At 38.4% G+C, this 27,842-nt stretch overlaps 7 protein-coding genes across 10 annotated transcripts; 3 read left to right on the top strand and 4 right to left on the bottom strand.

Moving 5' to 3' along the window:
• Positions 1–24: 24 nt before the first annotated feature.
• On the top strand, positions 25–2,048 carry LOC148929291 (uncharacterized). Its single transcript, XM_089056782.1, has 3 exons — positions 25–714; positions 762–1,843; positions 1,982–2,048. The coding sequence occupies exons 1-3, from the start codon at positions 25–27 to the stop codon at positions 2,046–2,048; spliced, it is 1,839 nt and encodes a 612-aa protein (XP_088912908.1).
• A 3,684-nt stretch (positions 2,049–5,732) lies between these two features.
• Positions 5,733–6,768, top strand: LOC125192437 (putative germin-like protein 2-1). Its single transcript, XM_048090007.2, has 2 exons — positions 5,733–5,844; positions 6,230–6,768. The coding sequence occupies exons 1-2, from the start codon at positions 5,733–5,735 to the stop codon at positions 6,766–6,768; spliced, it is 651 nt and encodes a 216-aa protein (XP_047945964.2).
• A 1,069-nt stretch (positions 6,769–7,837) lies between these two features.
• On the bottom strand, positions 7,838–8,579 carry LOC125195923 (putative germin-like protein 2-1). 2 transcript variants are annotated; one of them, XM_089057518.1, is made up of 2 exons: positions 8,460–8,579; positions 7,838–8,416 (listed from the first exon to the last, which is right to left on the bottom strand). In XM_089057518.1, the coding sequence occupies exons 1-2, from the start codon at positions 8,577–8,579 to the stop codon at positions 7,838–7,840; spliced, it is 699 nt and encodes a 232-aa protein (XP_088913644.1). The 2 variants fall into 2 exon arrangements, with proteins under 2 accessions (XP_088913644.1, XP_047950167.1); XM_048094210.1 differs by having other exon boundaries at positions 7,838–8,373; positions 8,468–8,579.
• Positions 8,580–9,850: 1,271 nt separating this feature from the next.
• LOC125195228 (uncharacterized) lies at positions 9,851–11,513 on the bottom strand. Its single transcript, XM_089056779.1, has 5 exons — positions 11,188–11,513; positions 10,983–11,085; positions 10,767–10,883; positions 10,391–10,675; positions 9,851–10,153 (listed from the first exon to the last, which is right to left on the bottom strand). The coding sequence occupies exons 1-5, from the start codon at positions 11,511–11,513 to the stop codon at positions 9,851–9,853; spliced, it is 1,134 nt and encodes a 377-aa protein (XP_088912905.1).
• A 2,523-nt stretch (positions 11,514–14,036) lies between these two features.
• On the top strand, positions 14,037–15,944 carry LOC125195922 (uncharacterized). Its single transcript, XM_048094209.2, has 2 exons — positions 14,037–14,470; positions 14,549–15,944. The coding sequence occupies exons 1-2, from the start codon at positions 14,381–14,383 to the stop codon at positions 15,773–15,775; spliced, it is 1,317 nt and encodes a 438-aa protein (XP_047950166.1). The 5' UTR covers positions 14,037–14,380; the 3' UTR covers positions 15,776–15,944.
• A 1,790-nt stretch (positions 15,945–17,734) lies between these two features.
• LOC125192505 (obg-like ATPase 1) lies at positions 17,735–22,039 on the bottom strand. Its single transcript, XM_048090100.2, has 12 exons — positions 21,833–22,039; positions 21,284–21,451; positions 21,067–21,190; positions 20,573–20,664; positions 20,279–20,377; positions 19,874–19,987; positions 19,572–19,636; positions 19,285–19,401; positions 18,738–18,813; positions 18,299–18,391; positions 18,120–18,170; positions 17,735–18,036 (listed from the first exon to the last, which is right to left on the bottom strand). The coding sequence occupies exons 1-12, from the start codon at positions 21,917–21,919 to the stop codon at positions 17,938–17,940; spliced, it is 1,185 nt and encodes a 394-aa protein (XP_047946057.1). The 5' UTR covers positions 21,920–22,039; the 3' UTR covers positions 17,735–17,937.
• A 506-nt stretch (positions 22,040–22,545) lies between these two features.
• On the bottom strand, positions 22,546–26,958 carry LOC125197413 (WPP domain-associated protein-like). Of its 3 annotated transcripts, none has more exons than XM_089056322.1 (6): positions 26,753–26,958; positions 24,153–26,557; positions 23,760–23,886; positions 23,484–23,585; positions 23,128–23,206; positions 22,546–22,843 (listed from the first exon to the last, which is right to left on the bottom strand). In XM_089056322.1, the coding sequence occupies exons 2-5, from the start codon at positions 26,531–26,533 to the stop codon at positions 23,144–23,146; spliced, it is 2,673 nt and encodes an 890-aa protein (XP_088912448.1). In that variant the 5' UTR covers positions 26,534–26,557; positions 26,753–26,958; the 3' UTR covers positions 22,546–22,843; positions 23,128–23,143. The 3 variants fall into 3 exon arrangements, with proteins under 3 accessions (XP_088912448.1, XP_088912447.1, XP_088912446.1); XM_089056321.1 differs by having other exon boundaries at positions 24,153–26,548; XM_089056320.1 differs by having other exon boundaries at positions 24,153–26,578; positions 26,753–26,957.
• Between the last annotated feature and the right edge of the window lie 884 nt (positions 26,959–27,842).

Below are 27,842 nucleotides of genomic sequence, written 5' to 3'. Positions count from 1 at the left end.
GAATACTATTTCGACAATCTTATGATGCCGGAGGAGGATCGCCTCCACTACTCAGTAATGTTGTTCGAGCCACCAGCCGCGGAATGGATCTTTAATTACCGGAATAATAACCGGTATGTGACGTGGGCAGAATTCCTGGATGATGTTCGCCATCGTTTTGATCCTCAAAGTTTTCGCAATTACATTGGCCCATTGGCAAAATTGGTTCAAACAGGGTCGATGGCTGACCATCACGACACCTTTGAGAAATATTTAAATCGCGTGGAAGGCCTCTCTGACTATGCCCTTATCTCGATATTTATCGAGGGATTGAAGCAACCGATTCAGGAAAAAGTGGAGTTGCAACATCTTCAGTCTCTCGCAGAGGCGATGGCGATTGCCTTGCGCCTCGGCGCTACTCAGGAGAATAGGTGTCAGCAGGCCGCATCAGGATCGAAGAAAAATTGGATGAACCGGGAATCACGCCAGTCAGCACTACCAGCCCTTGGTCCCTCTGCCACAGCACGGCCGCCGTCATCAACCAGCACGAAGATAACATCGATCCTCGTGTCTAACGTGGAGAAATCTGAACGTTCACGGAAGGGCTTATGTTGGCATTGCCTGGAAAAATATGTTCCGGACCATATATGCACAGTGAAGCTTTTGTGTTATGTGGGGGACAAGGACGACGACGAGGAGGAGGGCCACCTCGATGTACATCAACAAGTTGACGAGGTGATTACAGCAGACATTTCCCATCTACACTCTTTGAATGGGAACAGCCGTTTAGACCTTTTCAGGTGACGAGTAACATTGGTTCCACGGAGGTGGTGATATTAATTGACACGGGAAGCACTCATGACCTCCTTCACCCACGCATCGCCGAACGCTTGAAACTATCGCTGACCCCCATTCGACCTTTTTGGGTCTACGTGGGCAATGGCGGCTCTCTACTGTGTTCTCACGTCTCCCGGATGACTAAACTAACCATACAAGATGCGAAGTTCATCGTGGATCTCCACATTTTGGATATTCACAGACCTGATATCATCTTAGGGATGGCTTGGTTAGAATCCCTGGGGAAGGTGTCCGCGGATTTCGTGGGCAAGACATTAGAATTTCATCGGGACGATACAAGGTTTTTCATCCAAGGCAATCAACCAGGTCCACGGCAGATATCTCTCCACTCACTAGCTCTGCTCGCTTGCCACTCACCAGCTCATGAATTCTACGAGCTAGTGCCCCTCGAGCCCGAAGACCAGGCCGGTACGCTACTGACCGCTGACGTGGAATTACCGGCTGACCTGCCGGAGGGAGTCTGCACGGTGTTGGAGGAGTTTCGGCAGGTGTTTGGCCTTCCAGAGGGAATGCCGCCCGCCCGACCCTTTGATCATAAGATCCATCTGCTACCCAACTCCAAACCCGTTAACGTACGGCCCTATCGATATCCATATTTCAAGAAGAATGAGATCGAGAGGCAAGTAAAGGAGATGTTGGATCAAGGAATTATACAACGCAGTCAGAGCCCATTTTCCTTCCCGGTATTGCTGATCAGAAAGAAAGATGGCACTTTTTGGTTCTGTATATATTACCGTGCCTTGAATTTGGCGACGGTACCTGACCACTTCCCCATCCCGACGGCTGATGAATTATTCGACGAATTGGGGAAAGCTAAGTTTTTCACTAAGCTAGATTTACGATCCGGGTATCATCAGATCCGGATGCACGAGGAGGACATCTTTAAGACGGCGTTTAGGACACACAGTGTGCATTTTGAATTCTTGGTGATGTCATTCGGTCTGACCAACGCCCCCTCCACTTTCCAAGCGGCAATGAACAGTATATTCCAGCCACTGCTACGGAAGTGTGTGATAGTATTCTTTGACGATATTTTGGTGTATAGCCCCACCTTGGAATCACATTGCGGACACTTAACCGAGGTACTATCACTCCTACTTGCTCATAAGTTCTTTGTAAAGTTGTCGAAATGCGCTTTTTGCAGCACTACTGTTGAGTATTTGGGCCATTTGATTATAGATGGACAGTTGAAGGCTGATCCGGCAAAGTAGAGACGATGACGGCGTGGCCTCTACTGCGCACGGTGAAACAATTGAGGGGATTTTTGGGTCTGACGGGATATTACAGGCGTTTTGTAGCGCACTATGCAATGATTGCATCCCCGCTGACTGACTTGCTAAAAAAGGATGCGTTTGAATGGTCGGCGGCGGCAGAGGAAGCATTTGTGGCTCTCAAAGCCGCCATGACATCTGCTCCAGTCTTGAGTTTGCCGGATTTTAATAAAACATTTTGTATTGAGAATGATGCTTCTGATATAGGGATCGGGGCGGTGTTAATTCAAGATAGCCATCCCATTGCATTTTTTAGTCAAAAATTGGGCCCTCGCCGCAGGGTGGCATCCGCGTATCACAAGGAACTGTTTGCTATTGTGGAGGCGATTCAAAAGTGGAGACAGTATTTGTTGGGAAGAGAATTTATAATTCGCACTGATCAGAAGAGCCTGAAGGAGCTGCTGCAACAAGTTGTGCAGACTCCGGATCAACAACTCTATGTGCGAAAACTAATGGGTTATAAATTTTGCATTGAGTACAAGAGAGGCAACACTAACAAGGCGGCCGACGCTCTCTCGCGTCGGGATGTGGAGGAACCGCCGTCAACTACAATTGACAGCTCGGGATCGGGGTCTGATCTGGTGGGGTCAGCGGAGGAGCTGGCAGAACAGGCGACTGACGCGGTGTTGTTTACTACTGTCGCCCACCCGATACCAAAACTCCTTGAGGTGTTGCGGCGGGAGACAGCAAAGCTTCCTGATCTGCAGGAGTTGGTGGGGAAAATCAAGGCGGGCGATTCATCCGCCCATTTATCGTTTGCTGACGAGCTGATCTACTTCAACCGTCGGATCCTAGTCAGTCCCACGTCGTCTATGAAGAGGCTGTTGTTGGAAGAGCACCATAGCACACCATTCGCTGGTCATCCTGGCCACGAGAGAACTTTTCGCCTCCTGGCGGCAGGTTTTTATTGGCCTAAACTGAGCCGGGAGCTCGGGGATTTTGTGGATGCCTGTGTCGTTTGCCAAGCGACCAAATACTCGACTCTGAAGCTAGCTGGATTACTTCAACCTTTGCCGGTGCCATCCCAAGTGTGGGAGGACATCCCAATGGACTTCATAACCGGGTTACCACAGTCTAGAGGGTACACGACCATTATGGTCATCATTGACAGGCTGTCCAAGTATGCACATTTTGCACCATTACCGACCCGCTACGACGCCTTGCGCGTCGCCCACCTTTTCGTCAACACGGTGGTCCGCCACCATGGCTTTCCCTAAACGTTGGTATCAGACCGTGATTCTGTGTTCCTAAACGCAGTTTGGGAGGAGATATTGCGCCTCAGCGGGACCAAGTTGAATTTTACAACGGCATATCCCCGCAATCAGATGGCCAAACCGAGATAAGGAATAAAGGCTTGGAACAATATTTGAGGGCATTTACGGCGGATAGACCGTCCATATGGTCGAATTTTCTGCCTTGGGCGGAGTTATCACTAAATTGTTTCCATCACGCGGCGTTGGGCACTTCTCCATTCCGAGCATTGTATGGTCGTGATCCTCCATTGTTAGTGGCGGCGGTGCCATTCGCGAAGACCCCGCCCCCAACGTGGCTGAACTTATCAAACAGCGGGGGGAGTTATTGGTGGAGTTGAAGCGGAATCTGTCCAAGGCTCAGCAGCGCATGAGTGCAGCGGCGAACAAGCATAGACAACACATTGAGTTTGAGGTGGGGGATTTTGAGTGGCTGAAGTTGCAGCCATATCGGCGACATTCGGTCGCGAGACCGATTTCTGCAAAGTTGGCAAAACGTTTCTATGGCCCTTTCGAGATACTGCAACGGATTGGGCCGGTGGCGTATAAGCTGAGGCTGCCGGAGGGTAGTTGCATTCACAATGTTTTTCATGTCAGCTTGTTGCGAGCGTTTGTGAGTGGCGACAATGTCGTTCCGTTACCGGAGAAGTTCAAGGGAGGGCAGCCGATTGCTTACCCGGTTGCAATTTTGGATTCTCAGACCATGTGGTATAAGGTGCGCCCCAGTCGAACACGTGTTGGTCAGACGGGTCTGAATCGCCGTCGTGGGAACCGTTTGAGGAGCTACAAAATTTTTTTCCTTCTATGCCCCTTGAGGACAAGGAGGTGCTTAAGACGGGGGGAGTTGTTACGATCCCATCGAAATCACCGGAAACAGAGACACCAACAACAGAGGAGAGCCCCACAGAGCCGCCGTCGACAACACCAACAACGGAGGAAGACTCCACAGAGCTGCTGGCAACCCCATCATCGACGGCAGAAGTAACGGAGGATGAAGAATCAGCGCCGAACACTGAGGAGCTGGAGGAGCCGATGAGAGAGACGACAGAGAAGCCGAAAGGAAGGAACCTCAGCCAAGGAAGGATCTCAAGCAGCCGGATCGCTATCAGGACTTCGTTCCCAAGTAGCAGTCCAACTGCTCGACGAAATGCTTGAATGAACTATTTATTTTATTTAGACTTTGGTTTATTTAATTGTAATTTCTTTATTTCTGAACGGTTTATGATTCGAGCGTTTTATAAGCTCCGTCGGATTTTCTTTGTTGGTTCTTTCTCGATGTATAGGATTAAGTCAAACCAACCCTAGGGTCCTAGCTGATATAAATAGGGCTTCTCATTGATTTCCAAATCAATTAATGAAGAATTATTTTGCCCAAAGCGTCTTGCGTAATACATCACAAACCCTAACAGCTGCCGACGAAGAACTCCTCCGCGCCAGCCTTCACGTTTGACCGCTGACCCGCACACCGGGCGCCGGATTATCTTGTGTTACTCTCGTAACCGGTAGATCGTTCTTCGTTAAGGGAGGAAGCACCCTAACAGTCTTCTTCTTCCCACGTACGCCGTAGCAGACTGGCAGTCATTGTTACTTATTTCTGCCTGCAAATTTTTATTTTCTGATCAATTCAGCCTTTATATCATCAACTTTCGATGATCTAATCTACATTAACATCAATTTGGCGAGTATGAAGATAGTATTTCAAAAATTTGCAAATATTTAGAAGTAATAAAAACAAAAAAAAAATATGTTCCTGTGACAAAATTGTCGATATTTATAATGTGGTTTTTTTCAACCTTATTCACTTGTCCAAATTAACCCTGCATTTCCCACTTGACTCTTGTTCTCAAATGTTTTTTTTCCTTTAGCTGTTGTTAAATATGTCGTCATACTATTGTTCTAACATGACTTGATTTAATCAATGATCAATTGTCCGCATACTCACTCCTAGCTACAAACATTGAAGTCCAATATTCACAACAAAGAGGACATTCCTTGAACAATCCAAGGTGCAACGTTATAATAACAACAATTCTTGGGAAAGCCTTGAAATTCTCACATCTATGGCAAAGAATCTTCATTTCTTGTCAATCAACTTTTGCTACGTTTACATATAAAACCATAATTTTCTTCCAATTTTACTTGAAAAAAATACGTCAACGAATTAATAGTAATTGTTTCTCATTAGACAGTTCACACATCGTCTTGTTAATTACTAGGAGTATTATTTATATCAAATAGAAGAGGTCCCTCACATTGTGACTCTGTCTTCTGTAGTAATCAAAGGCCACACTAATACCTATATATGTCACCAGTACTCGCCATTTTTTCCATAGAGCACTACCCTACCCTCTCTTTTATAACAGATTTTAGAGAGATGAATTTAATACTAACCCTAAGTTGTGTAGCTATAATTTGGCCAAGCCTGGTTCTAGGGCATGAACCAAGCCCTCTACAAGATTTTTGTGTTGCGGACTTCAATAGCATCGGTTAGTCGGATCTTCTACTCTAATTTTAACAGCTCCTACTAATCCTCCAATTTCTGACAATTGATCATCCTCCCTCTACGTCAAATTAGTATGGGCTAAAGTTAATTTATAGTACAATTTTGACAAAAATTAATTAAAAAAAGGTTGTGTGGCAAGGGCTTAAGCCCCTCAACCATATATGGTTGTGTCCTTCCCTTTTTGTTTATTTTCAGAAATCTGTCGATCCATTCCCGAAATTATTTTCTCTTGATTCTTCTCCGATCAAGATGTACAAGTCTGGCTGTTTAGTACTACCAAACATAGTTTTATAAAAACTTTCGATAATTTTTTTAATTTTATCATACTCATATCATTTTTTAATTTACTAAATATTTTCTTTATGCAGTGAGAGTGAATGGCTTTCCTTGCCTAAACCCTAGGCAAGTAACTGTTGATCATTTCCTATTCAAAGGCCTCAACATTGTTGGAAACACATCTAATTACTTAGGTGTTTCAGTAAACCGGCCGACCGTGAACGAGATCCCAGGCCTCAACACCTTGGGCATGTCGACCGTCCGGGTCGACTATGCCTTAGGTGGGGTGGTGCCACCCCACCGCCATCCCCGAGCCTCGGAGATCCTCGTGGTGCTTGAGGGAAGTGTACTAGTGGGATTTGTCACATCAAGCCCCGAAAACAGGCTCATTTCAAAAGTGCTGGAGAAGGGCGATGTTTTCGTATTTCCTTTTGGGTTGTTTCATTTCCAACAAAATGTTGGGTCGGGAAACGCCGTTAGCATGGCGTTTCTCAACAGTCAGAATCCGGGTGTCGTCATAGCAGCGAACACCATGTTTGGATCGAGGCCGACAATTGAAGATGATGTTCTTGTTAGAGCTTTGGAGGTTGATAGCTCCGTTATTCAAAAGTTGGAAGCGCCCTATCATTAGCGAAAATATCTTGTTCTTATACATAATTTAATATTGCAAGATTATAATATGATTGCATTGTCTAACTAAACCTCTTTTATTCCTCAGGGTTGTAAGAGAATGAACCCTCACAAGAAATAGATCAATTATATACTACTAGTCTACTACTATATATTTACATATTACAATAAGAAATTTAAAATCTAATGACCTACAATAGACTATTATAGATTTACACAAGATCTTCACAAATATAGTCAAGTAAAACAATCAAGACATGCATGCAACATTATATTTCAATGTAGTCAGTGTATTGTATGAGTAAGAAGAATTGGTTCCTGTGAAAATTTGCATCTTATAATTTGTAACAATGATGATTGTATTTGTAAATCTATGGTTAATGTTGTATACAGAAGTTTATCAAAATGTATGATATAAGTAATTTTAATATAATTTATTACTTTAAAATGTATGATATAAGTAATTTTAATATAATTTATTACTTTTGTAGGGGTACTACTTTTTTTGGTCTACACATAAATTGTACTTCGTGTATTGTGATAACACATTTATTTTTACTAAATAAATTCAACCATGACTTGTAAATTGCATTCCGGCCCATATCATTGGTTCAACCGATACGTCGACAATTTTTCTCTTTCAAATGTTGAATCCTAGTATTAGTTTATTGTTATTATAAGTGTGAAATAGTTTTATAAAAGTCAATTTGAATGGTGGTAATAATTAAAAACATGCATAAACTGTCATCAGTTGATTATGTTCAAATCGGTGTGTTTTACCAAACTCTAATACTCCATATTAATATAACATTATTTGACATCTCAAATTCACAATTGAGAGTTGAGACTCGATTGCAAATTTAAGGATTTTATAAGCATTAATTAACTATTTCCCATATAATATATGAATAGTATTCCATGCCTAATCTTTCGATTCATACAACCATTTGAATATTTTGATTATGACAAGTTTGGGCGTTAAACAATTCATGACTTTGAAGAAATGATCAATGAAACATTACTAACAGAAAAAGGGGTAAAAGCACCAATAATACACTAGAGACCATAATCTAAAACTTGGATTGTAGTAAATCAATGGTATTAGTATCTGTTTGGAAGGACTTTGCAAGAAGATCATTGGCAATATCCGGCTTGGACCCGAAAACAGCGTTCGCAATGGTAATAACTCCCGGATTTTGACTGCTTAGGGCAACCATGGCGACGGCATTAACATTTCCGGTGTTCCTCTGGTAATGGACAAGATTTATCGGAAACACAAAAACATCACCCTTCTGAAGTACTTTTGTGATGAGTCGGTTATCAGGGTTGGAGGTCACGAACCCCACCTCCAGGGTTCCCTCAAGCACTGCCAGTATCTCAGTTGCCCGAGGGTGAGTGTGGGGAGGGTTAACTCCCCATGGGGCGAAGTCTATGCGCGCCATGGAAATCCCAAGTGTGTTGAGCCCTGGAATCTGAGCCACATTGGCCGGAGTCACCTTTGATCCTATAGGATTTGCGGTGTTCCCGGGAACGTTGAGCCCACTCATGTAGAAGTCATCCGCTACTACGAGCTTCGGATCTTTACATGCAAACCCATTAACCAACACTGCACAAATACGAGATCGAAACACACAATCAATTATAACATAGTACAACTAAAATCTTAATTTAACGACGATAATTTTATTATATTGTCGTACCGGGGCCAGTTAGATCAGCAACGCAGAAATCTTGAAGAGGGCTTGAATCAGATGCTATGGCACATGAAAATGTTGCAAGCAATCCAATTAGAACAATAAAATTGGAGGCCATATTTATTTTTTACTTTTTTCTTACAAAGTTGATAAAAGTATTGCCTTTTCTGAGGTGGGAAATATGGTGATGGAGACAAGCTTTTATAGGAGAGTATTCTTAAGATAAGATGAGATCATACTCAAATCAGAAAGCCTGCAAACTTCGAAAAAATCAAGGAACAATATTGATGCAAAGCTTCGACTATTAACACCTCATTGACATCGTCAACCAACATTAATTGCATTTAAAATAATCTAGCCCATTTTTTAGTGCATCGCTCTTATTGTACATGCCAAAAAGATTTATAATCATTTTAAAAATTAATTTATTTTCGTTTTAGTCAATTAGGATACATAGTACTCATAATTTTTTGTCCCTGTATTACATAATTTTCATTTTTATCTTCATGTTCCAAAATATCAGGCTTAGGCCGATTGTTGATATGGATTATGAGTTAAATTTTTCTTCTGAAAACAAATTTCTCATTAGATAGCGCCTGCATTCATCTAATATTAATATATTTTACCTTTTCAACACGCTTGATTGTCGAAATGGAAGACGGCAAAAACCAGAAATTATCTCAATGTTCAGCTCTATGAATCCTGTTTTCTGAGTGGTATCGTTTCAATAAAAAAATCAAAATTTTTATAAAGTAATTCGAAAATGACAAAAAAGAAGAAAAATGTTATCCAATTTACTTTTCCTTGACTATACTTGCAGAGTATTATTGATAGCCCTAGCTATGGTTACATATTACCAATCAGTTACTTGATTTAAATTGTTAATATAATATCTGCATGTTATATATTTTATCGTAGTAACTGATAAATAAAAATACGAGGTTGGATTACAATACGAAATAAAGTAAATAGTAAAAAGATATACTCCGATCTATACTATTTATTCCCTCACAAAGTATGAAGAAATAGATTAATTATAGTATCATATTTTGGACTTAAATCAATATATTGATCGATCTACCAAATTCATGTGCACTCCTTAGAAAAAGATCTATAAAACAAAATAGCTAATCATACAAGATCGATGATTACATTACAAACTGTAATGACTTTAATTAGTCCAAAATATATGAATTAAATATGAGAGATAGCGTTGATTGGTAGCTTGCAAGGACGGCACATGTTTGGTTTGTATGTTATGCAGGATTTCTGACCAACCACGCTGGTTTCGGGTTTTATTGACATCCCTAGTATTATGACTAGGAATGGTTCATTCCGAGATGGTTTGATCATCCCCTTCTCTGCCTCCAATTCAACCAGTGCTTGTCGTCAAGCTCTTTCGTCCATCTTAGCCGCTTCCTTCATACTTGGCCTCTTTCGAGAATTTACTTTGATACATCGTTTGGCTAGTTTGGAAACTGCAAGAACTTGGTCTCCATGGCCGCCTTCAACCACGACAGCCTCCAGTATATGAGATAGTAGGCCCTGCTTCACCGCTGAACGGAAGTGGTTCGCCAGTCCTATGTCGTCCCTCGCAGAGGAAACCGCCTTCCGTCCTGTTAGTATTTCGGCTACCACAACCCCAAATGCATAAACGTCACTCTTCCTGGAAGTACTCTGGATCCGTGCCCCCTACAAACGTTGTCAAATGAGTCGTATCAAGAGGAACACACCTCGATAGCCCAAAGTCAGACACAACATCCCTGTAGTTCTCGTCTAGCAAGATGTTATGTCGCGGTGGCATATGGCCATTGAGGTGCAGGAGTGAAGGTACGCGAGCGCCCCCTGCAACCTCTGCAGCTATGCGCAGGCGATTCTCCCAGGCTCAGGCTCGTCGTGGATATGATGAGAGGATACGTATTCATATACTAGCAACAGAGATTCAGACTCCAGACAGCAACCAAACAGGATGCAGACGTTTACAAACTGGCCAATTTGGTTGTTGTTGCTTATGTTAGCTTTCTTTACCCCGACTATTCTTCCATCCGATAACATTCCTTTGTAGACTCTGCCTATCCCTCCTTTCCCTAAAACACGGTTTTCGCTCAACTTACCCGTGGCCTTCTCCAGTTCTCTGATTTTAAAAATTGTAGGCTCTTGCAAACTCGAGGATACCTGTTGTTGCAGCTCTTGAAAAATCCCTGTGTCGTCTTTCTGTCACTCATCATTTCAATCTTTCTCTTGGATTCCTTGCACTCGTCTATGAATGTTTATTTGATAGAGAGAAAAAATGCTCTGTTGTTACCTTTGCATCCATCGCGGTGATAAGGGTTGTAGAGTTGATGCACCTACTATTATCGCCGCAAATGTTTCCCTCTTTGCAGCTCTTGTTCCCATCTACCCATTCATAGACTACAGGTTGCTGCATTCGAAGAAATTAAGGTGCAAGGGTAGGTAATCCGAGTCGATGAAGGTGAAGAAGCCACATCCATCTGTCGAATTTCCCAATCCAACAACATACAGACTGCAATTTCTTATATCTTTTACCAGATCCATTTGGCAGCAATTGAGGCCCTGGCGAGTCGAAGGCGCTAGAGGTATATTGCAGGCAGACGCGCACACTCCTAGAGTGAGTTCTTCGCCACCATCAAGGTATGCAAGAACGTTGCATGCCTTGATGATGAACTTGTTTTGCGAGTGTAGTATCAAATACTGAGTGAAGAGACCGGTATGTATAGTCGTCTGATATAGCTTTAAATGTTTGGACACTATAGTCCTTGCGTCGCAGGCTGTGGTTGGAGACGTCGATGTCCTCCACCTCCCAACCCATGGAAGCTAGAGAGGCAGTGCCAGTCGACTCGTTGCACATGACTTTGAATGCTGCATCGAGGTAGCACGCCTCCTTCATGCCAAACGGATAGGGGATCTCCGTTTCTCCGCATTTCTCTTGGCAGTAACCGGCTGCTGCTGCTGCTTTGTGAAGTTGGGAGAGTAGCAGCAATATGGTTATGAAGACAAGATAGGGAAGGAAAATAGGAGTATTAGGTGACATTTTCTTGCTTGTTTGCCTTTTTTCTTAATGCCCACATACATATGAAAATATAAAATAGGATTATTTAAACCTAAACAAAGGTGTTATGCATCAACGTATGTAGGCCTTATGAATTTCCTTTTGGTAAAAGTATAATGTTTGTGGAGTTGGATTTGAATAAAAGATGTGGCTTTGCCTTCATAACTTTGTCTAGGATATCTAAAGAATTCCTTTTGTGGCAGGGTCATTCTTGTCAAATCTCTTGGTTTATAGTAGTAACTAATTTGTTTATGAAATAATATGACATGAATATTCTATAAGTATTCATTTAATGCTAGGATGTTTTGAGAATGATAAATTGTTTATGAAATGAATAAGAAAAATGCTTGCAAAAGGGCTGGTTAATCGTTTTGTGAACTATACTAGAAAATTTGGATGGGACAAACTGAAATAAGATTTAAATTATATCAGTGGACAAGAGTTATTGAATTTATGTATCTTAATCGGCATCTTATGATATAGGTGTGAAAATTATTAAGCATTAGTGCATTACTGTAGCTGCCAGTTTCATATGTCAATTATAATTATTATAAAATCATGTTATGATATTTGTTGCAGTTCTAATGTAGAAGAAGGAACGTTTTTAGTTGTTAGTGTCACTGTATTGCAATGAAGTGAATGTTTTAAAAGATGATTGAGGGAAGTTAAAAAATATAATAAAACAAAACAAAATCTCTATAAATACTTCTCGCATGTTGAAATTTTAGGAGAAACGATTCATGTACAATTTGCATGTCCGGGTTTAGTCTTTTTTGACATTTATATTATTACTATTAGTTTGGTTAATTGGAGATTAGAGTTATTCTTTTAGTTATAAGGAACGGAGGGAATATGTTTTAGTTGTATAATTCATAGTCATTTTGTTTATAATTTTTAATATAATAATATTATTTCTAATTTTATTTAATTAATTTATAATTTAACATTAATTTTTAAAACTATTTTAACATATGTCATCGCACAGGCGTGATACTAGTCCGATGAATAAAGGCACAGCCAAAGAAATTTGACCCACGTAAGAGAAATCCTGATTGATTACCAACACTGAAAAATGAAAAATCATTTAATTTCCAAATTTTATACTCCTACTTATTTAATTTCAAATTAAGAATTTATCAATTTTAATACAAATTCATTGAAACTACTGGGCCAGCTCGACGTCCATTCGGGCCATTTTTGAAAAAGTATAGGCCCATAATTTATTTGCAAATCTCATAGAATCCGTTTGTCCCCTATCTTATGAAATCAATAAAATTGTCATCTATAAACAGCGTCAATATGAATTTATCACTCATTTTATATGTAAATAAAATAAAGAAAATTATTGATCTCAAGTCGACAGTAGTGATCGATTTTATTTTTTATTTTTTATGTTTGTTTGGACGAAATTGATGGATATATGTATGAATTTTTCTTTGAATATAACCATTCCTTTTTGTAATGCAATTTGGAAGCCGGTGTGGTGGGATCTTATTTGATATTCATATACTACATGATTAAAGTCGGGTTTTATTCAACTCCAAAATTAATTGTGGTGAATTTTATTTTCTTTGGTTCAATATTTGGGAAGACCGTATAAAGCTTATTCACTAGTGTCTAGTATACATAATACGTGCTTATTTGTTAATCCGTTGATTGAAATAGTAGAATGATTACTAGGGCTGGGAAAAAATACCGAAATACCGGCCTTATCGTACCGAAAATTTATCAAAAATACCGAATTTTCGGTATACTGTAACTTTCGGTACGGTATGATACCTTACTGAAAGATTCTGGTAAGGTAACGGTATGAATTTTCAAATACCGCGGTATACCGCTACATACTGAAATTCGGCATATACCGTAAATTAAGGTATATACCGTAAACTAAGGTATATGCCACAAAATTATAAACACAATTATATATAAAATATATTTTATATATTTTTAAGTTATAAAATCTATCGTGAAATATAAATATATTTATGAATAAATTATATTTAATTTATTTTTAAAATTATAAAATATAAATAATATTCTAAATACTCTAATTTTCTATTTTAATTGATGTTGAAAAGTCAGGTATACCGAAAAAGTAAAGTATACCAAACTTCGGTACGGTATACCGAAAATGAGGTACGGTATCGCCGTATCGGTATGGAAATTCGTCATACCAAAAATAAGGTATACCGAAAACTTTGATAAGGTAAAGGTATGACTTTTTCACATACCGTATTTACGATAAGGTGGTTTCGGTAAGGTATACCGTACCTACCCACCTCTAATGATTACACATGTTTAAATTTTATACGTACTTATTTTTCTAAAACAAAAAATTTATTTAGTTGATTAATTAATTTTGAATTTGAGAAGGATACTAAACCGACTCATTATCCTCCAAGTAAATCAAAGCCGTTGGGTAAATTCAACCAGATAGATCTTTAGCCGTTGGTTGAATTCCCAAACCTCTATATATACCTGCACAAAATTCCCAAAATTAAAAAACGTGAGGGTTGAAATCTATAGGGAGATAACAGATAATTGTTCGAGATTGATGTGTGTGGAATACGTTTAATCGAACAATCGTGCCTACGAAATTTGTTATTGAATCTCAATTCGCACAGACACAAAAATCTCTGAAAAATCTTCAAGCTGTTGTTATTCCTCTGTTCTAGGGTTTCCAATTTTCCATTTTTTTTCTTCTTAGTTCTTTTTTTTGTGGGGATTGCACGACTTCTGTAACAGATCTATTAATTCGATCGAGATTGTAGATTCTGATTAGATTTTTCATTATCTCTTCTCAATTTACCAGTAATTTTGTGAGAAAAGTTGAATCGATCTCGACTGAAATGAACGACCAAGGATCAATGATGAACCAGCAGCAGCAGCTGATGAATATGAATCCGAGTCTGATGAATTCGAGCCAAATGAATCCGCAGGTAAACAAATTCAACCAGAATAAACCCTTGGCATTTTATCCAGTAGTTTCAAAACGAGCTTATTCTGTTAATTTTCAGCCTCTGATGGCTCCGATGAATCGGAGCTACGGAATGTGGGGACCGCAGCAGCAGTTTCAAAACCCTAATTTGAGCTCCGACACCATGAAACCTCCGCGTGTGGCCTTCAATAATTCGTTAGGTCCCAGGAACAATTGGAAGGGCAAAAGGGTAAATAAACCGAGGATGGAGCAGCGCCAGCAGCAAGTAGTTGGCTCCGGTGGTATCAGTGGCAGTGGCGGTGGTGCGAATTTGAATTTTAGGAACTACAACCCTCCAACATTGAATGAGCTGCAGCATCAGAATCGATTGAGGGCAAGGAAAACTTTCCCTAAAAAGAAGTTTAACAAGAACATGAATATAAATATGAATGTAGGTGGTAATGGTGAGAGGTCTGCCCCATATGCACCTAGGAATACCACTTCCTTTCTGATTAGAGCGAAGAAAAGCGGGGGGATAGCGCCGGTGGTTTCTCCATTTCCGGTGACCCCCTCTGTGTTGCCAACCCCAATCTTGTCCCCTTCCACTGAGGTTTTGGGGAACATGGCTAAGGAAGAGTGGGGGGTGGATGGTTATGGCTCGATGAAGGGGTTGATCAGGCTGAGATCTCTCGGGCATGAAGATGGGGAGGAAGATGAGGGGGGCTCAAGTGAGAGCGACGTGGAGGAGCATGTTGAGGTTGAGAGGAGATTGGATCATGATTTGAGTAGGTTTGAGATGATCTACAATCCGAATAGTGGCAATGCTGGTGGGATGGAGTATCACAATATATTGGAAAATCGGGTTGATGATCAGGATACTCACATTGCACAACTGGAGGAAGAGAACTTGAATCTCAAGGAGAGGCTGTTCTTGATGGAGGGGGAGTTGGGGGATATGAGGCGGAGGTTGTTATTGCTAGAAAGGCGAGGAGGCCGAGTAGATGAGGAAGTTGTTGAGAATGAGTCTGGAAATGAGGGAGAGAGCAATACGCACTCAACGGGGGAGAATGATGAACAAGATAGGTCTGAGCCTGAGGTTGGGGAAGGTGTCGAAGGTGACGTTGGTGGTGGATTTGAAACTGTACAACAAACTAGAGAGGAAGAGAGTTCACAAAGTGGAGATGAAAGGATTAAGATGAGTGATGCGAGTAATGTGAATGATTCTATTGTAGAAGATAAATCTGCTGCAGAAGTTGAGGCAGTAGAAAGTGTTGATGATGAATCTTGCAAACTCGTTGTTGAAGCTGATACTCGTATGTTAGAGTGAAAACAAGAGAATCTTGGTTGTTAGTCTATGCTTATTTTCTTCTTTTTTTTCTTCCTCTGGCATGGTTGACTGAGAGAAGCCATGGATGGATGTAATTAGGTTTTCATTAGTGTTTGACTGTGTCATGAAACTTTCACTGCTTAACCATTCAGAATATGGTGCCATGTTATTTTGGCCTCCCTTGTTTATAATCATATATTTACTGCTTAAGAAAAATGAATTATTTACTATTTATATTTATCATAATTGCAAAAATTCGAAGATGAATTTGATTGTTTTTAGTTATGAATATGATAGTGTGGGATTTTAAATTGCAAAAAGATATACTGACTTGGTGAACACCGATTTTGGTTATCCTTTTTTAAGCGATTGAGTCCAGAGTCAATGAAGTGGTTGAGTAATTGAGACATAACTCGGGAATTAGACTTTCTAGTAGTAATAATTAAAAACTGACAATTAAAGAATCACCTCTAGTGATTTAATTTACTTAACAAAAAAGATGTACAAAATTTGGGACATAAATTACAATTATTACTGTTACTTATTTGGACGTGTGTATCAATGTGACCCGTATGACGTAACAAAGGTAGAGGACATCCTTAACTGATTACTTGCATGTGTACAGTTGGATCGTCGCTGTCTCAATAATCGCATGACCTTATGACCAGGGACGGAGATAGAATAGGCCAAGCCACCGTTGCAGCGGGGGCTTGGCCGGTGCCGTCCTCTTAGAATCGGATGTAGTGTTTACAGAGATAGAATAGCTTGAGAGAGAAGATAATGAAGAAATAAAGAAGAGAGGGAAGAGAAACAGGGTGTTGAATAAATAGGAGTAGATAGACGAGTCATATAAATTATGATCTCGGTAACAGACAGCATTTAAATCCTATTTCTTGTTTTGTGTGTTTAGGAATATATTACTAATATTTGTTCTTTTGAAAAATGTTTTAATATCAATCTGTACAATTTAAAATTTTATAATTTTTATTTATATCAGAACAGTATTATATGAATCCATTTATTTATTAATATTTTGTAATTTTATTATTTTTATTTGTATAATAACATTATTGATTAGTATTTTTTAAGCAATTATTCATCTCATATTTTATTTTTGGTCATATTCATTTACTATTTTTCATTAATTTTAATAAATAAATTTCACATTCTACTCATTAATTACTCCTATTTATAAAATTACTTATATAGAAGAACACACATTTGTCTAATATTTTTCTTTTTTACTATATTTTTAATACTATTACAAACGAGTCAAAGTAATCGTAAATGAACAATATGAGGCATCGCGCACTTTGGTGTATTTATAGTGAAATTTCAGCACCGGCTTATTTCAATATCTAGTTCCGTCCCTGCTTATGACCTTATGGGTTTAATAAATCTTAGTAGTAGTACACAAGGAGTACAAAACTAAACTAAAAAATTGAACGATTTATTAACAAATGGAAAGAAAAACCAAACAAACTTGACCATTGGACATGAGCTAAGAGTCTAAGACAACAGCAGATAGGATTAGGATAAGATGAGAATCATATAAAGCAAAAAAAACAGAATCTTGATATTGGTTTATGCTGAAAAGAAAGCGAGTGGAGAAGTGAAGGCGACCACAAACTCGTGCTTTTTGACAAAAGAACATTTCGATGTCGATAGATAGCCAATTCAATTAGAGATAGGAAGTTAGGTGCATCAACTGTTAGAACAAATGGATTTCATCACTGTTGCATCTTAACATCTTGTTATATTTCTACTGAGCTGAACCACAGCAACATGACGGTGTGCTCCAATGATGTCTTCATTTGCTCGGGCTACTCATTCGAAACAACTTAGAGTAAGGAGCAATTTGATGTTTGGGTTTCGACTACTAATTATCAACGGTACAGTGACACCAACCTCGAAAGTTGTATCAGATTTCAATCATCCAACCATTTACGACTGGAAATATATATAGGCAATCACAAAAGATATCAATTGGGGATCGAGAAGCAAAACTAGTACAACAGAGTGATATTCTGTACTTCTAATCAAGATCACGAAATTTGTACAATGCTCATGAACCACCCAAAGCAGATTATAACTTACAATTATAGTAGTAGTATTCATTTCTCATACTCTATAATTGGTAATGAAAAAAGGGATGGAAAACCTCACTTCTTCCCACCACCGGAGACATTGAACTTGAAAAAAATAATGTCCCCGTCCTGGACAACATACGTCTTCCCTTCCTGCCTGTACTTCCCAGAAGCCTGCACAAGAGACAAGTAGCATAAATTTCTAGAATAATGGCACCGAAAGGAGTGACCATAGACCACATAATTAATTATTCTACCTTCACTGCCGATTCACTTCCAAGTTCCTTAAGATCTTCAAATTTCATAACCTAAAACACAAGACAGGATTCAGCAATATTTTCTTTCATGAACATTACAGACACTCCCTAATAGTATCTGATAACTATCACAAACAATAGAGCCAAACAAAAAGTAAAAAATAAAGAGGGAAAACTACCTCAGCACATATGAAACCTCGTTCAAAATCAGTATGAATTGCTCCTGCAGCTTGAGGAGCTTTAGTCTGACGACGGATTTGCCAGCACTTTACCTGCAAGAGAGCAGTTGGACACATTGAAAATATTGTCAGAGCTGAAGAACAATAAACGGAATACATAATCTGAAGAGCTTCTAAGTGCATCACGGAGGCAAACATGGCTAGCTAGCACAAACTTCAACTTCTATTGGAGTAATTATGATAGGTTAACTATTGTATTTTTTACATTACTTCAAAATCTGAGAGAATGATATGCTTTTGTAATTAACTCCAAAGTCACAACATACACTAAATAAAGCTAATAGAAAAACAGGGTTTATAAGAACAATGTTACTTTCTAGTAACTTTATGGAGGCGGAAAATAAAGTACGTTGACAATTTTTAAAAAAATATAAAATACCTCATCTGGTCCGGCAGTGAAAAAGTAAATAAGATTAATGGCTGCGAATCCAGTCTTTATGATCTTTGGAAGAGCACTGTAATATAAGAAAATAATTTCAAATTCAGCCTTATCAATCTTCACCATACAACCCAATTAAATACTAAAAACAATATCCAGTATCCAGTCAGGAAGTTAATTATGGATTATTCAAACTTAATCATCACTCCCTGAACAAAGAATTTCTTAGGTATTCTAACAGTTGAATGCTAAATCATTACTTTACTACTACCACATTCGGTGCCAACTGTCAGCGCATATTACATAACATGCACAGATGGCCATGAATGCAATGACTGTTATTTGCATTCAAAAGAATCGTATATATAAGGATGGGCATCTTAAATTATCAATAGTTATTAGTTGATAACTACTAATAAAGAAGGAAATGCTCTATCACTTAAGGAAATTATTTATGACATAAGAAAAAAATTTGGGTTAGAGGGATCTGAATTTTAATGTGGGTTGAATTCCCCAATATATTTGAGATGAAAAATCATTGTTCTACCTTTGAACCTTGTTCTCCTCACAATATTTAGCAGCTTCATCGGGGGATAAATCAGCAAGATTCCTCTCAAGAGCACAGCTGAAAGGGATCATGGTTTCACCACCATGCTCTTGCACCCTACATGATAATATGGAACTCATCAGACAACAGAAAAAGAGCAAAGTGTGGCAGGGGAAGAGCAAAGTGTGGCAGGGGAAGAGCATATGTAAGCAGGGAAAAGAAATGTATGTGTCCGTCTATATCAAAGCCAACAAAGGATTAGAGAATTGTTCGTGGATGATACATACCAAGCATGAATCTTTGGGAGAAACTTGTTCTTTTTCCTTTGATAATCTTTTTCACTCATGTTCACCTATTGAGGAAAGTACAAATAATTACAAGCATGAAAAATGTTGGTTGCTTACTCATTTAACTGCAAGCAAAAGTTTAGCTACCAAATTAAGTAACCAATCGAACAGTCTCGGGGGAAAGAATATGGCACTCAAACAAAAAACTGAAATTGATTATGCATTCAACATGAGAGATAATGGTAACTAAAATTCAAAAGCGCAGACACCTTCTACGATATATATTAGTATTATTTACTCACCAAGTAAACAACAGGCTTTGCAGTGAGCAACTGAAAAGTATTCAGTATCTCAACTTCAACAGCTTTCCAGTCCACCAGGCGGACATCTTTTCCCTCGTCCAAACTTGCCTTGATCTTGTGGAGACAAAAATTCAAGATTTAGTACAACACCCTTACTGATGGTGATACTACTAAATTGAACCAAGTCATACAATAATGATTATCATTGCTCAATCACTATTTCGTTTAGCTGGGCATAAAGGATAATCACTTTGCTCTTCAATGGTTATAAATAATATCACTAATTTTGGTTAGCTGTGTGTGAACACCGTGAAGAATAGTTTTTATTTTCATTTTTGGCTAATAGCTAGCAAACCATCATTGGTGTGTGACTATTCACTTTTATTTGCAATTATTAGTACAAACCCGCAGGCACAACTCGTGCTCAATTTTCAGCTGCTTGTCATTGCTCCTCTTCATGCTCTTCTCAAGATCTTCAATTCGCCTCTCCATGAATTCAATATCCTAGCATCACACAAAACTTCAACTTTCAAAACCAGTAAAACTCATTAAGAAATAGTAATTGACAACATCTAAAGAGTCTAAAGACCCTAAACCAACTACAAGATCAAGCTTCAACATAATTCACTAGCCAATAAGGAGTGGATAATAGCTGTCTAGGTCTCTAGGGCAAAAGACAAAGAAATAAACCAAGCCTACCTTCAGACGTAATTCGGCAGATATTGTCTCTAGATCCCTTACAGGATCCACTAAGTCATCAACATGGATAATATCAGGATCCTCGAACGCACCTAAAGCACAAAGCTCCATTGAGACAGTACATTCAAATAATACCAAATAAAAAGTTATTGGAAGAAAAGACGACTGTCCTTTTTCATGATACAGGTAAGATGCTCTAAGTGACATGATTGGACCAATGTGAATCATAACTACAGAGACTTAAAACAAACTAAATATTGATGGAGAGCTCAAGCTCCTCATATAAAAAAAAATTAACAAAGTAAAAATTAAGAATCACCCCATACCCTTGCATGTAAAGGGAAAATCTAAAAGAAAAGAAGGCACCATAGGACATGTAAATTATACTGATAGAAACTACACATTCTTCTCAGAGTGTGAAACAAATACTACAATCTTGCATCACATTTTTAAAGGGCATTTGACAAAGGAAATGTCCAAAGATATCAGCTTACGTAATACATGAAAAATTCCATCAACAGCACGGATATGCGATAAGAAGTTGTTCCCCAGTCCTTGTCCTTCATGAGCACCACGAACAAGTCCGGCAATATCATGAATTTCTAGGAAAGCTGATACCTGCATCACATAGATTAAAGCTAGCATTAATGAATCATGGAGCTGCATAATCCCAGCTAAAACAGTAACAGAAATCCATAATGCAGATAGAACCTCGCTCTTCGGCTTGAAGAGTTGGCATAGCCAGTCAAATCTCTCGTCAGGAATGTTCACTCGAGCCTCATTGGGCTCAATAGTGCAGAAAGGAAAGTTTTCAGCTGGTATAGACAACTTGGTGAGGGTATTGAATAGGGTCGATTTCCCTACATTTGGCAACCCGACCTGAAAAGACATTGCAGTCGATAAATCTCAAAATGATTACACTTTCAAAGCGAAAAAACTAACTTATGCACATACCACCAAATGTTTCTACACTAGATATGAATCGAGCTAAACAACTTAATTCGTCATCACATATTTAGCACCCATTCATCAATCATTAGTACTAAAATTTAAGCTTTTTCCCGGTAATGCGAAGCTAGCCGTACCGAAAAAGTTCAGCAAGAATTCCTTCGGTAAAAAAGGTTCGCATGAGCAAGCAATTCAATTAGCATAAACTGCATGATAAGTATTGAGCTATCACTCCAATCTTAATACGACTAAAAGCTTCATCATTGAACAATTAACCAACTTCTTAAATCAGGTTTTAATGGAAAAACATACGATTCCAATCTTCAGGTGAGAAGAAAAACGTCCTAGAATCGGCCTCTCAGCTGGGGCTTCCTTTGATTTAGCTGCTTTCGGAGGCATTTCTGGCAATATCCTAAACCTTAACTACTGGTTTAGAAATTGCTGGATCAAAATGAGATGACACACAGTAGAGATTTCAGTTGAGAAGTTTTACTTATTAGGGTTTTTCAAGTAATAATATTAAAGTGAAAAAGGATTTTTATTTTTTAGGGGCATCAGATGCATTGCAATTCAGCTGTTGCATAGGCCCCAAAAAGGGCCCATTTATATTTTAAAAACATTTGATGTTTGTGGTTATAAATTCATATTCCATTGTCATCAAAAACAAAATCAGTAATAAAGTAATCTTCTTACTTTATTGTAGTATAAGTTGTGATGCAGTTATTTGCGTGACAACAATCAAACTGCCAAAAGTAAGAAATTTTAGGTAGAAATTCACAGAACAATAATATTAAGATGTTTTGCAATCCATTTATACGCATGTAGCTGACATTATAGCATACGTTAAAACCTCTTAAACAAAAGTCCGATTGTAAAATAAATTAACACTTAAATAAATACAATGAATTATTACAATTAATCACATTTTATCATTGAGTTGCGTGGGCGTTTGGTAACTATATAAGAGCTCTTTTCTGGTTTTATTTATTTAATCACGTTTACAAAATATTTCAATGGCCACCAAATTCGTAGAAAGGAAATGAAACATATATAAGTGAGCCTGGTCCAATAAATTGAACTAAACGGCCAAAAGATTTACATGGTACTATCATGTACAAGACGGCATAAGTTGATGAAAAAGACTAAACTTAACTAGAGGCAAACCAGAAATCTCTCTCAGGTTCTTGACGTTCCTTGTTTGCCCGCTACAAAAAAAGGCTCATGCCTTATCTACGGGTCTATGATAAGGCCCACTTCTGCTACAACTACCCAGTAAATGTACATTGTACCAGCTCAGATTGTCACTCTCTACAGGAAGGAGATCTGCATTTGTTTGTTCCAAAGAAAACACACATTAAATTTTTCATCCATTAGCAAAAATTTCGAGTTTTGGAGAATGCAGCTTTCTTTAATCAAGTTTCAAAGAAGCAGAACCATATACTTGAATCTGGTTACATAAAAACTCTTACTAGTGTTATTAACAGTTATGCTATTTCATTTTCATCAACTTAAATCAAAACTAGCTCCGTGTTTTGAGTATGGCCAATGATGAGCAATAATTTGTTCAAGATCATAGAAACTGTCTATAGGTTAAAGGCCCTTCTTACCTTGATATGGAGCATATCACGACAGTATAGTAGATTCTCCACTTAATTCTCTCTTGACCAGCTCAAGGATCTCAATGACCTGCAATTAAACCGTATCAAATTTAAATACTGTAAGTAGATATGTCATTAGGCAACAGCAACCAAACATTTCAACACAGGTTGGGCGTATTTATATGACAAAAAGGCAACTGGGTGATATTAAAATATGAGTAATCCTTCATAGCCGGTACATCTGATATGGACACGAACTACTAATCATTTTTTTTCCAATGACTATTCGAGAAGTTATACAAAAAGCATATGAACAGAAATGGAAATAGTTATATGGAAAAAAGAAAAGGATTTATTTGACTTACCCCAGGGTAATGTTTTAAAACTGGAGAGTAATGATCAAGCGCAATATAGATTTTTTCAAGTAATCTCAACAAAGCATCAACCTCATCCCCCAAGAGATCAACCTGAAACAGGGAAGTGTATTCAATAAAAAAGATGGTCAGAAGCCTAAGAGGATTTCTCAAATTCAAACAAGCGCGTGATTTGATAATTCCAATAACAGTACAAAGCAAATAAGTAGCAAATTCACAATATGTGATTTTGGCATGCCAAAGTAAAAGTTTAGCATATGTGATTACCTCAGACTCAGCCATTTTGAGATCAGTACTTCCCCTCTCCAGCTTCTGTTTGTACATCAGCTCTGATCTTCTAAGCTCATTAGCCATCCCAGTAATAGCTTTCAAATGAGAACTGGCATCTTCCAGCCTGGCATTTCATATTAAAGACCACAGAAGCAAATGAACAATCGAGATTGTAAATCATTTTAAAAAAAACAAGACACGGAGTGACTTTGCTTTCACATAGAAATTCCTACCCAAAATACTGAATAAAATCGAAAAACTTATGACATGCCAAAATCAGCAATAGCTTTGGGGACAGGAAAAAGTAAACAAAAAGAGCAGACTTCCAAGTGCACCGAAACTCATAGACAGATTGAGATCACACTCAAACACAAGGTTGTGCAAAAGTACCTTGAGCTAGTGCTTTTTATTGCCCCTGACACTGACCACTCAAATTCAGCAAAGAGTTTTGAGAATCTATTGGCAGCCATTTCCATTTCCTTTTTTATTGTCTGCTCTCTAGCTTCACTTAATGATAACTTATCATTCAATTCTTGGATAAGAGTAAATGCTGCACTTCTCTCCCTGTCAACTTTGGTTAACACTGCTTCTGTTTGAGCAAGCTTTTGGTCAAGCTTATTCATTTCCAATTTACATACTTCAATCTTCTGTAGATGTTCAGTAACCAATGTCTGTTCCCGACTAGCATGTTCTCTTAAAGCAATAAGGTCTTTAGAAGCTAGCTCAAACTGCTCTCTCTCTTTTGACAATGAAACAGACAAATCCATTGCTAACCTCTCTTTATGTTCCATTGCAAATTTCAGATCGTGTATCTCCTGCTTTAATTTATCCTTCTCCTCAACCTCCAGCCTTAACTCATTTTCCTTTTCAATAGATTTTCTTTCCAAACAAGTTACTTTTTCTTCATTGATAAGAGCTTTCTGGTGCAAGTTGTCCAGCTGCTGCACTACATCCCTAGTAATCTCTGTGAATACGAACGAGGCATACCCTTGCATTATCAATGACTCAATATCTGAATCTTCAAATCCATATTTGTTTGCAGTTTCAGCAGAAATAGCAGCTTCCCTGAGAATGATATCAGAAATTTCTTGAGTTATCAGCAACTCCATCCCCAAATCTTCAGAACTGAATCTGGTCTGTGCAATCTGCTCCCTGAGAACAGATTTATATATTTCTTCACTGATTGAAGTTTTTATACATGATTCTTCTAAAGTGGATTGGAGGCTTTCCACAAGCTTTAGAAAGTTTTGCTCAGCTAAAGAATGCTGCAAGATTTCTGAACCAGCACTTGATACTTGCTCTTTTAGACACTTCACCTCATTTTCCTTGTCACTGAGACAATTTCTCAAGTGATTATTTTCAGATAGAAGACTCCCTAGTTTATGCTTCATATTTTCCCAACTTTGAATACTGTTGGTTAATGCAGGGAATCTTTCATTTTCTGAGAGGAAGTTCTCCAATTTGGAACTAACTTGAACAATCTTTTTCCTTAGCGCATCAAATTCTTCATATTTCATGTGTGCCACGAAAGACCCCTTCATTTTTAGGTATTCCCGCTTCAGAATGTAATATTTATCAGTCAACTGGTGTAGATCTGACTCGTTGTCTCTCTTAATTTTAGTAATAATATTGGAAAAATATGTCACCAATTCTTCCTTAGACATGTGTTTCAGCTGCTGAAAATCATAACTCTCTGCAACATGGACGTTTGGTTCATCCACTGTCCCATTTTCTCCATAAAGTGAGGTTGGCCGAGTCACATGATTGCCGAAAGCCTTAGGGTGAAAATTGTCCAAATCATTAGATCCATGAGAAACTAGCTCTGATTCAGGCATGGAGAGTGACTTCTGGATTGCTTCCAACTTGGTCCCTAAAGAAGCTACGTCATTGAACTTTTCGAGCCATTTCATGTCTTGTATTCCACAAAGTTTATAATCTTTTTCCAATTTCTCTTCAAACTCCTCTCGGGGACTCCTAAACAATGTTTGTGTAACTACATTCTCAACTTCTGTTAACAACTTATCGCCTTGCTGAGATTCACAAAATGAGATATTGGAGCGGATCAATATATCATCCACCTTTTTGCATACACCATCAAACGTTGTATTTAGGCATTGCAGTGTCTTATTCACATCAACCCAGCTTTCTGAATGCTTCTCGTGCAATATTCCACCTAACCCCACCAACTCAGATCCCGAACTGGCCTTCTTGAACGAATTAGATCCTGTAGCAGCACAGTCAATCTCCTTTTTAACCTTCTTGAACTGCTCTCTCGCCAGATTCCTTAAGGCATTCAATTCCCCCCTCATATCTTCCAGTGTCTTGCAGGCACTGGTTGAACCAGATTTCCCAATATCATATTCTTTCTGAGCAATTGGCAATCTTACATCCTCACATTCATCTGGACCCACCTCAAGGGACTGCATTATCTCCTTCAAAGTGGCCAATTCAAGTTCCTTTGCAGCAATTTGTTCCGCACAATCTTGCTCCACAGCAGTCACCATTCCCTTGATAACAGAATCACTAACCATCCGCGAAATCATTAACCGATCACTTACATCTTCCCAATAATTCTCCCAATCCTCCAACACCACCTCAGCTAAATTTCCATTCATGTCTTCCGAAACACTAGTTCCTCCCGACACATTCTCGCTATACAGCTGCTTCAGCCCGTTCCCGTTACACACTTGTCCCAACCCATTTCCACATGCAACACCACATACATACCCATTCGAAGTCCCACCATTCACCACAACCTCTCCACCTTCCATCACACAAATAAGCACCTGAACAGTCTCCCAAAGAGAAATTGCAACCTAAAATCAATACATATTCAGCATTTCAACTCAAACAAAAATCCTCCAATTCAATCGCATGCCCAACAAAACGAAACTCCCCTCACAATACGCATAAAACCAGTTCAAAATACATAAAAACAACTTCATAAAATAAATAAATAACCAAAAAAGAGGAAAAGCATACAGACTTACAAGTAAAAATAGAGTGAACGAATTACGCCCCAAAGTATCCTAGAATACCAGTATCAGCTGTGCAACTTCAAATACTCACATCAATTTGTATTTCTCGTCGAAAATTCGACATTTCGTTTTGCTAGGGTTTTGGTAAATGGGAGAAGAAGAGTTGAAATTTGGGGGAAAGTATGGGCAGCAAATAGTCGAAAGAGCGGGAGTGAAAACCAAAATAATTTGAGACCTAATTAATACGTAATTTACGGAAGTTGCCATCATTTAATTAGGTATGTCGCTATTCATGTGAGGGGGTAATTTCGGTAGATGGAGATTTATTGTTTATTGAATAACAAGAATAAAATAGAAGCGTATATTAATTTTGTTGGTATTAGAATATCTGACAGATAACTGCACTGGTCGAATGCTTTTAATTGACTGTGGAGGGCTTGGAAGTGTAATACTATTGCAATTGAGGACATTAAGATGATAAAATTTTCTTAATATTATATATGTGGTCCCCTTTTTCGGGTTAATGTTGGAATTTTGTAAGCAAGTAATGTAGTGGGTTGTCTGAAGATATAAAGTTTTTTGTTACCGTTGTATTTTAAATTTTAAGTATCAGCAAAATGTTTAGAGTCAGTGTAATTTTGTTTAAAAAAACATACTACACTCTATAAGATTGCAGTATTCTATCGAGCGTATTTATTAAATTGCCCTACTATTAAATGCTTGTATCAACAAAATATACTAGTATAAGCTAAGTCGGAAAAGGCTAAATTTTGATTTTGGCACCTTGTAATAGCATTCTCAGCGGTGATTTTTTTGGCATCCGTCCGTACGTTCAGCTGAGCAGGCGGTGTCCGTCCGTCGCTGGAGCTCGTCCATCCGTGCCAGCGGTGCGGCGCTACTCTTAGCTAAGTGCACGTCCATGCCTCTGAGCACCATTAAATTTGATTTTTTTATTTTTTATTTTTAAAATCGAAATTTATTTTAAAAAATGTTTATAAATAAAAAATAAATATTTTCCCACTTCCCAAAAAATTATATCCATTTTCTACCCACTTTTAATTTTTTTTTCAATTTTTTTTCTCCAAAATTCACATTTTCATCT

The sequence above is a fragment of the Salvia hispanica genome, chromosome 4 (genome assembly GCF_029641045.1).
Source record: "Salvia hispanica isolate PSC_SH4W2 chromosome 4, Shi_PSC_v1, whole genome shotgun sequence".
Classification (NCBI taxonomy): domain Eukaryota; kingdom Viridiplantae; phylum Streptophyta; class Magnoliopsida; order Lamiales; family Lamiaceae; genus Salvia; species Salvia hispanica.
The sequence above is the reverse complement of the archived record's forward strand: the minus strand, read 5'-3'. Positions and strand labels throughout refer to the sequence as shown.

Excerpts from the sequence above, each read along its gene's own strand:
- LOC125192437 (XM_048090007.2), top strand. The coding sequence starts at position 5,733 with ATGAATTTAATACTAACCCTAAGTTGTGTAGCTATAATTTGGCCAAGC. Across the intron at positions 5,845-6,229 it reads TGCGGACTTCAATAGCATCG|TGAGAGTGAATGGCTTTCCT; the intron begins GTTAGTCGGATC and ends TTCTTTATGCAG.
- LOC148929291 (XM_089056782.1), top strand. The coding sequence starts at position 25 with ATGCCGGAGGAGGATCGCCTCCACTACTCAGTAATGTTGTTCGAGCCA. Across the intron at positions 715-761 it reads TACATCAACAAGTTGACGAG|CCGTTTAGACCTTTTCAGGT; the intron begins GTGATTACAGCA and ends GAATGGGAACAG. Across the intron at positions 1,844-1,981 it reads TTCCAGCCACTGCTACGGAA|CACTACTGTTGAGTATTTGG; the intron begins GTGTGTGATAGT and ends CGCTTTTTGCAG.
- LOC125195228 (XM_089056779.1), bottom strand. The coding sequence starts at position 11,513 with ATGTCACCTAATACTCCTATTTTCCTTCCCTATCTTGTCTTCATAACC. Across the intron at positions 11,086-11,187 it reads TCAGACGACTATACATACCG|GAGTGTGCGCGTCTGCCTGC; the intron begins GTCTCTTCACTC and ends AACTCACTCTAG. Across the intron at positions 10,154-10,390 it reads AGTCTGAATCTCTGTTGCTA|GGGGCACGGATCCAGAGTAC; the intron begins GTATATGAATAC and ends CAACGTTTGTAG.
- LOC125195922 (XM_048094209.2), top strand. The coding sequence starts at position 14,381 with ATGAACGACCAAGGATCAATGATGAACCAGCAGCAGCAGCTGATGAAT. Across the intron at positions 14,471-14,548 it reads CGAGCCAAATGAATCCGCAG|CCTCTGATGGCTCCGATGAA; the intron begins GTAAACAAATTC and ends GTTAATTTTCAG.
- LOC125197413 (XM_089056322.1), bottom strand. The coding sequence starts at position 26,533 with ATGGAAGGTGGAGAGGTTGTGGTGAATGGTGGGACTTCGAATGGGTAT. Across the intron at positions 23,586-23,759 it reads TCAAAATGGCTGAGTCTGAG|GTTGATCTCTTGGGGGATGA; the intron begins GTAATCACATAT and ends TCCCTGTTTCAG. Across the intron at positions 23,207-23,483 it reads TTTTAAAACATTACCCTGGG|GTCATTGAGATCCTTGAGCT; the intron begins GTAAGTCAAATA and ends GTTTAATTGCAG.
- LOC125192505 (XM_048090100.2), bottom strand. The coding sequence starts at position 21,919 with ATGCCTCCGAAAGCAGCTAAATCAAAGGAAGCCCCAGCTGAGAGGCCG. Across the intron at positions 21,452-21,832 it reads CTCACCTGAAGATTGGAATC|GTCGGGTTGCCAAATGTAGG; the intron begins GTATGTTTTTCC and ends ATGTCTTTTCAG. Across the intron at positions 18,171-18,298 it reads GAGGTTTCATATGTGCTGAG|GTTATGAAATTTGAAGATCT; the intron begins GTAGTTTTCCCT and ends CTTGTGTTTTAG.
- LOC125195923 (XM_089057518.1), bottom strand. The coding sequence starts at position 8,579 with ATGGCCTCCAATTTTATTGTTCTAATTGGATTGCTTGCAACATTTTCA. Across the intron at positions 8,417-8,459 it reads TAACTGGCCCCGGTACGACA|TATGTTATAATTGATTGTGT; the intron begins ATATAATAAAAT and ends TTTTAGTTGTAC.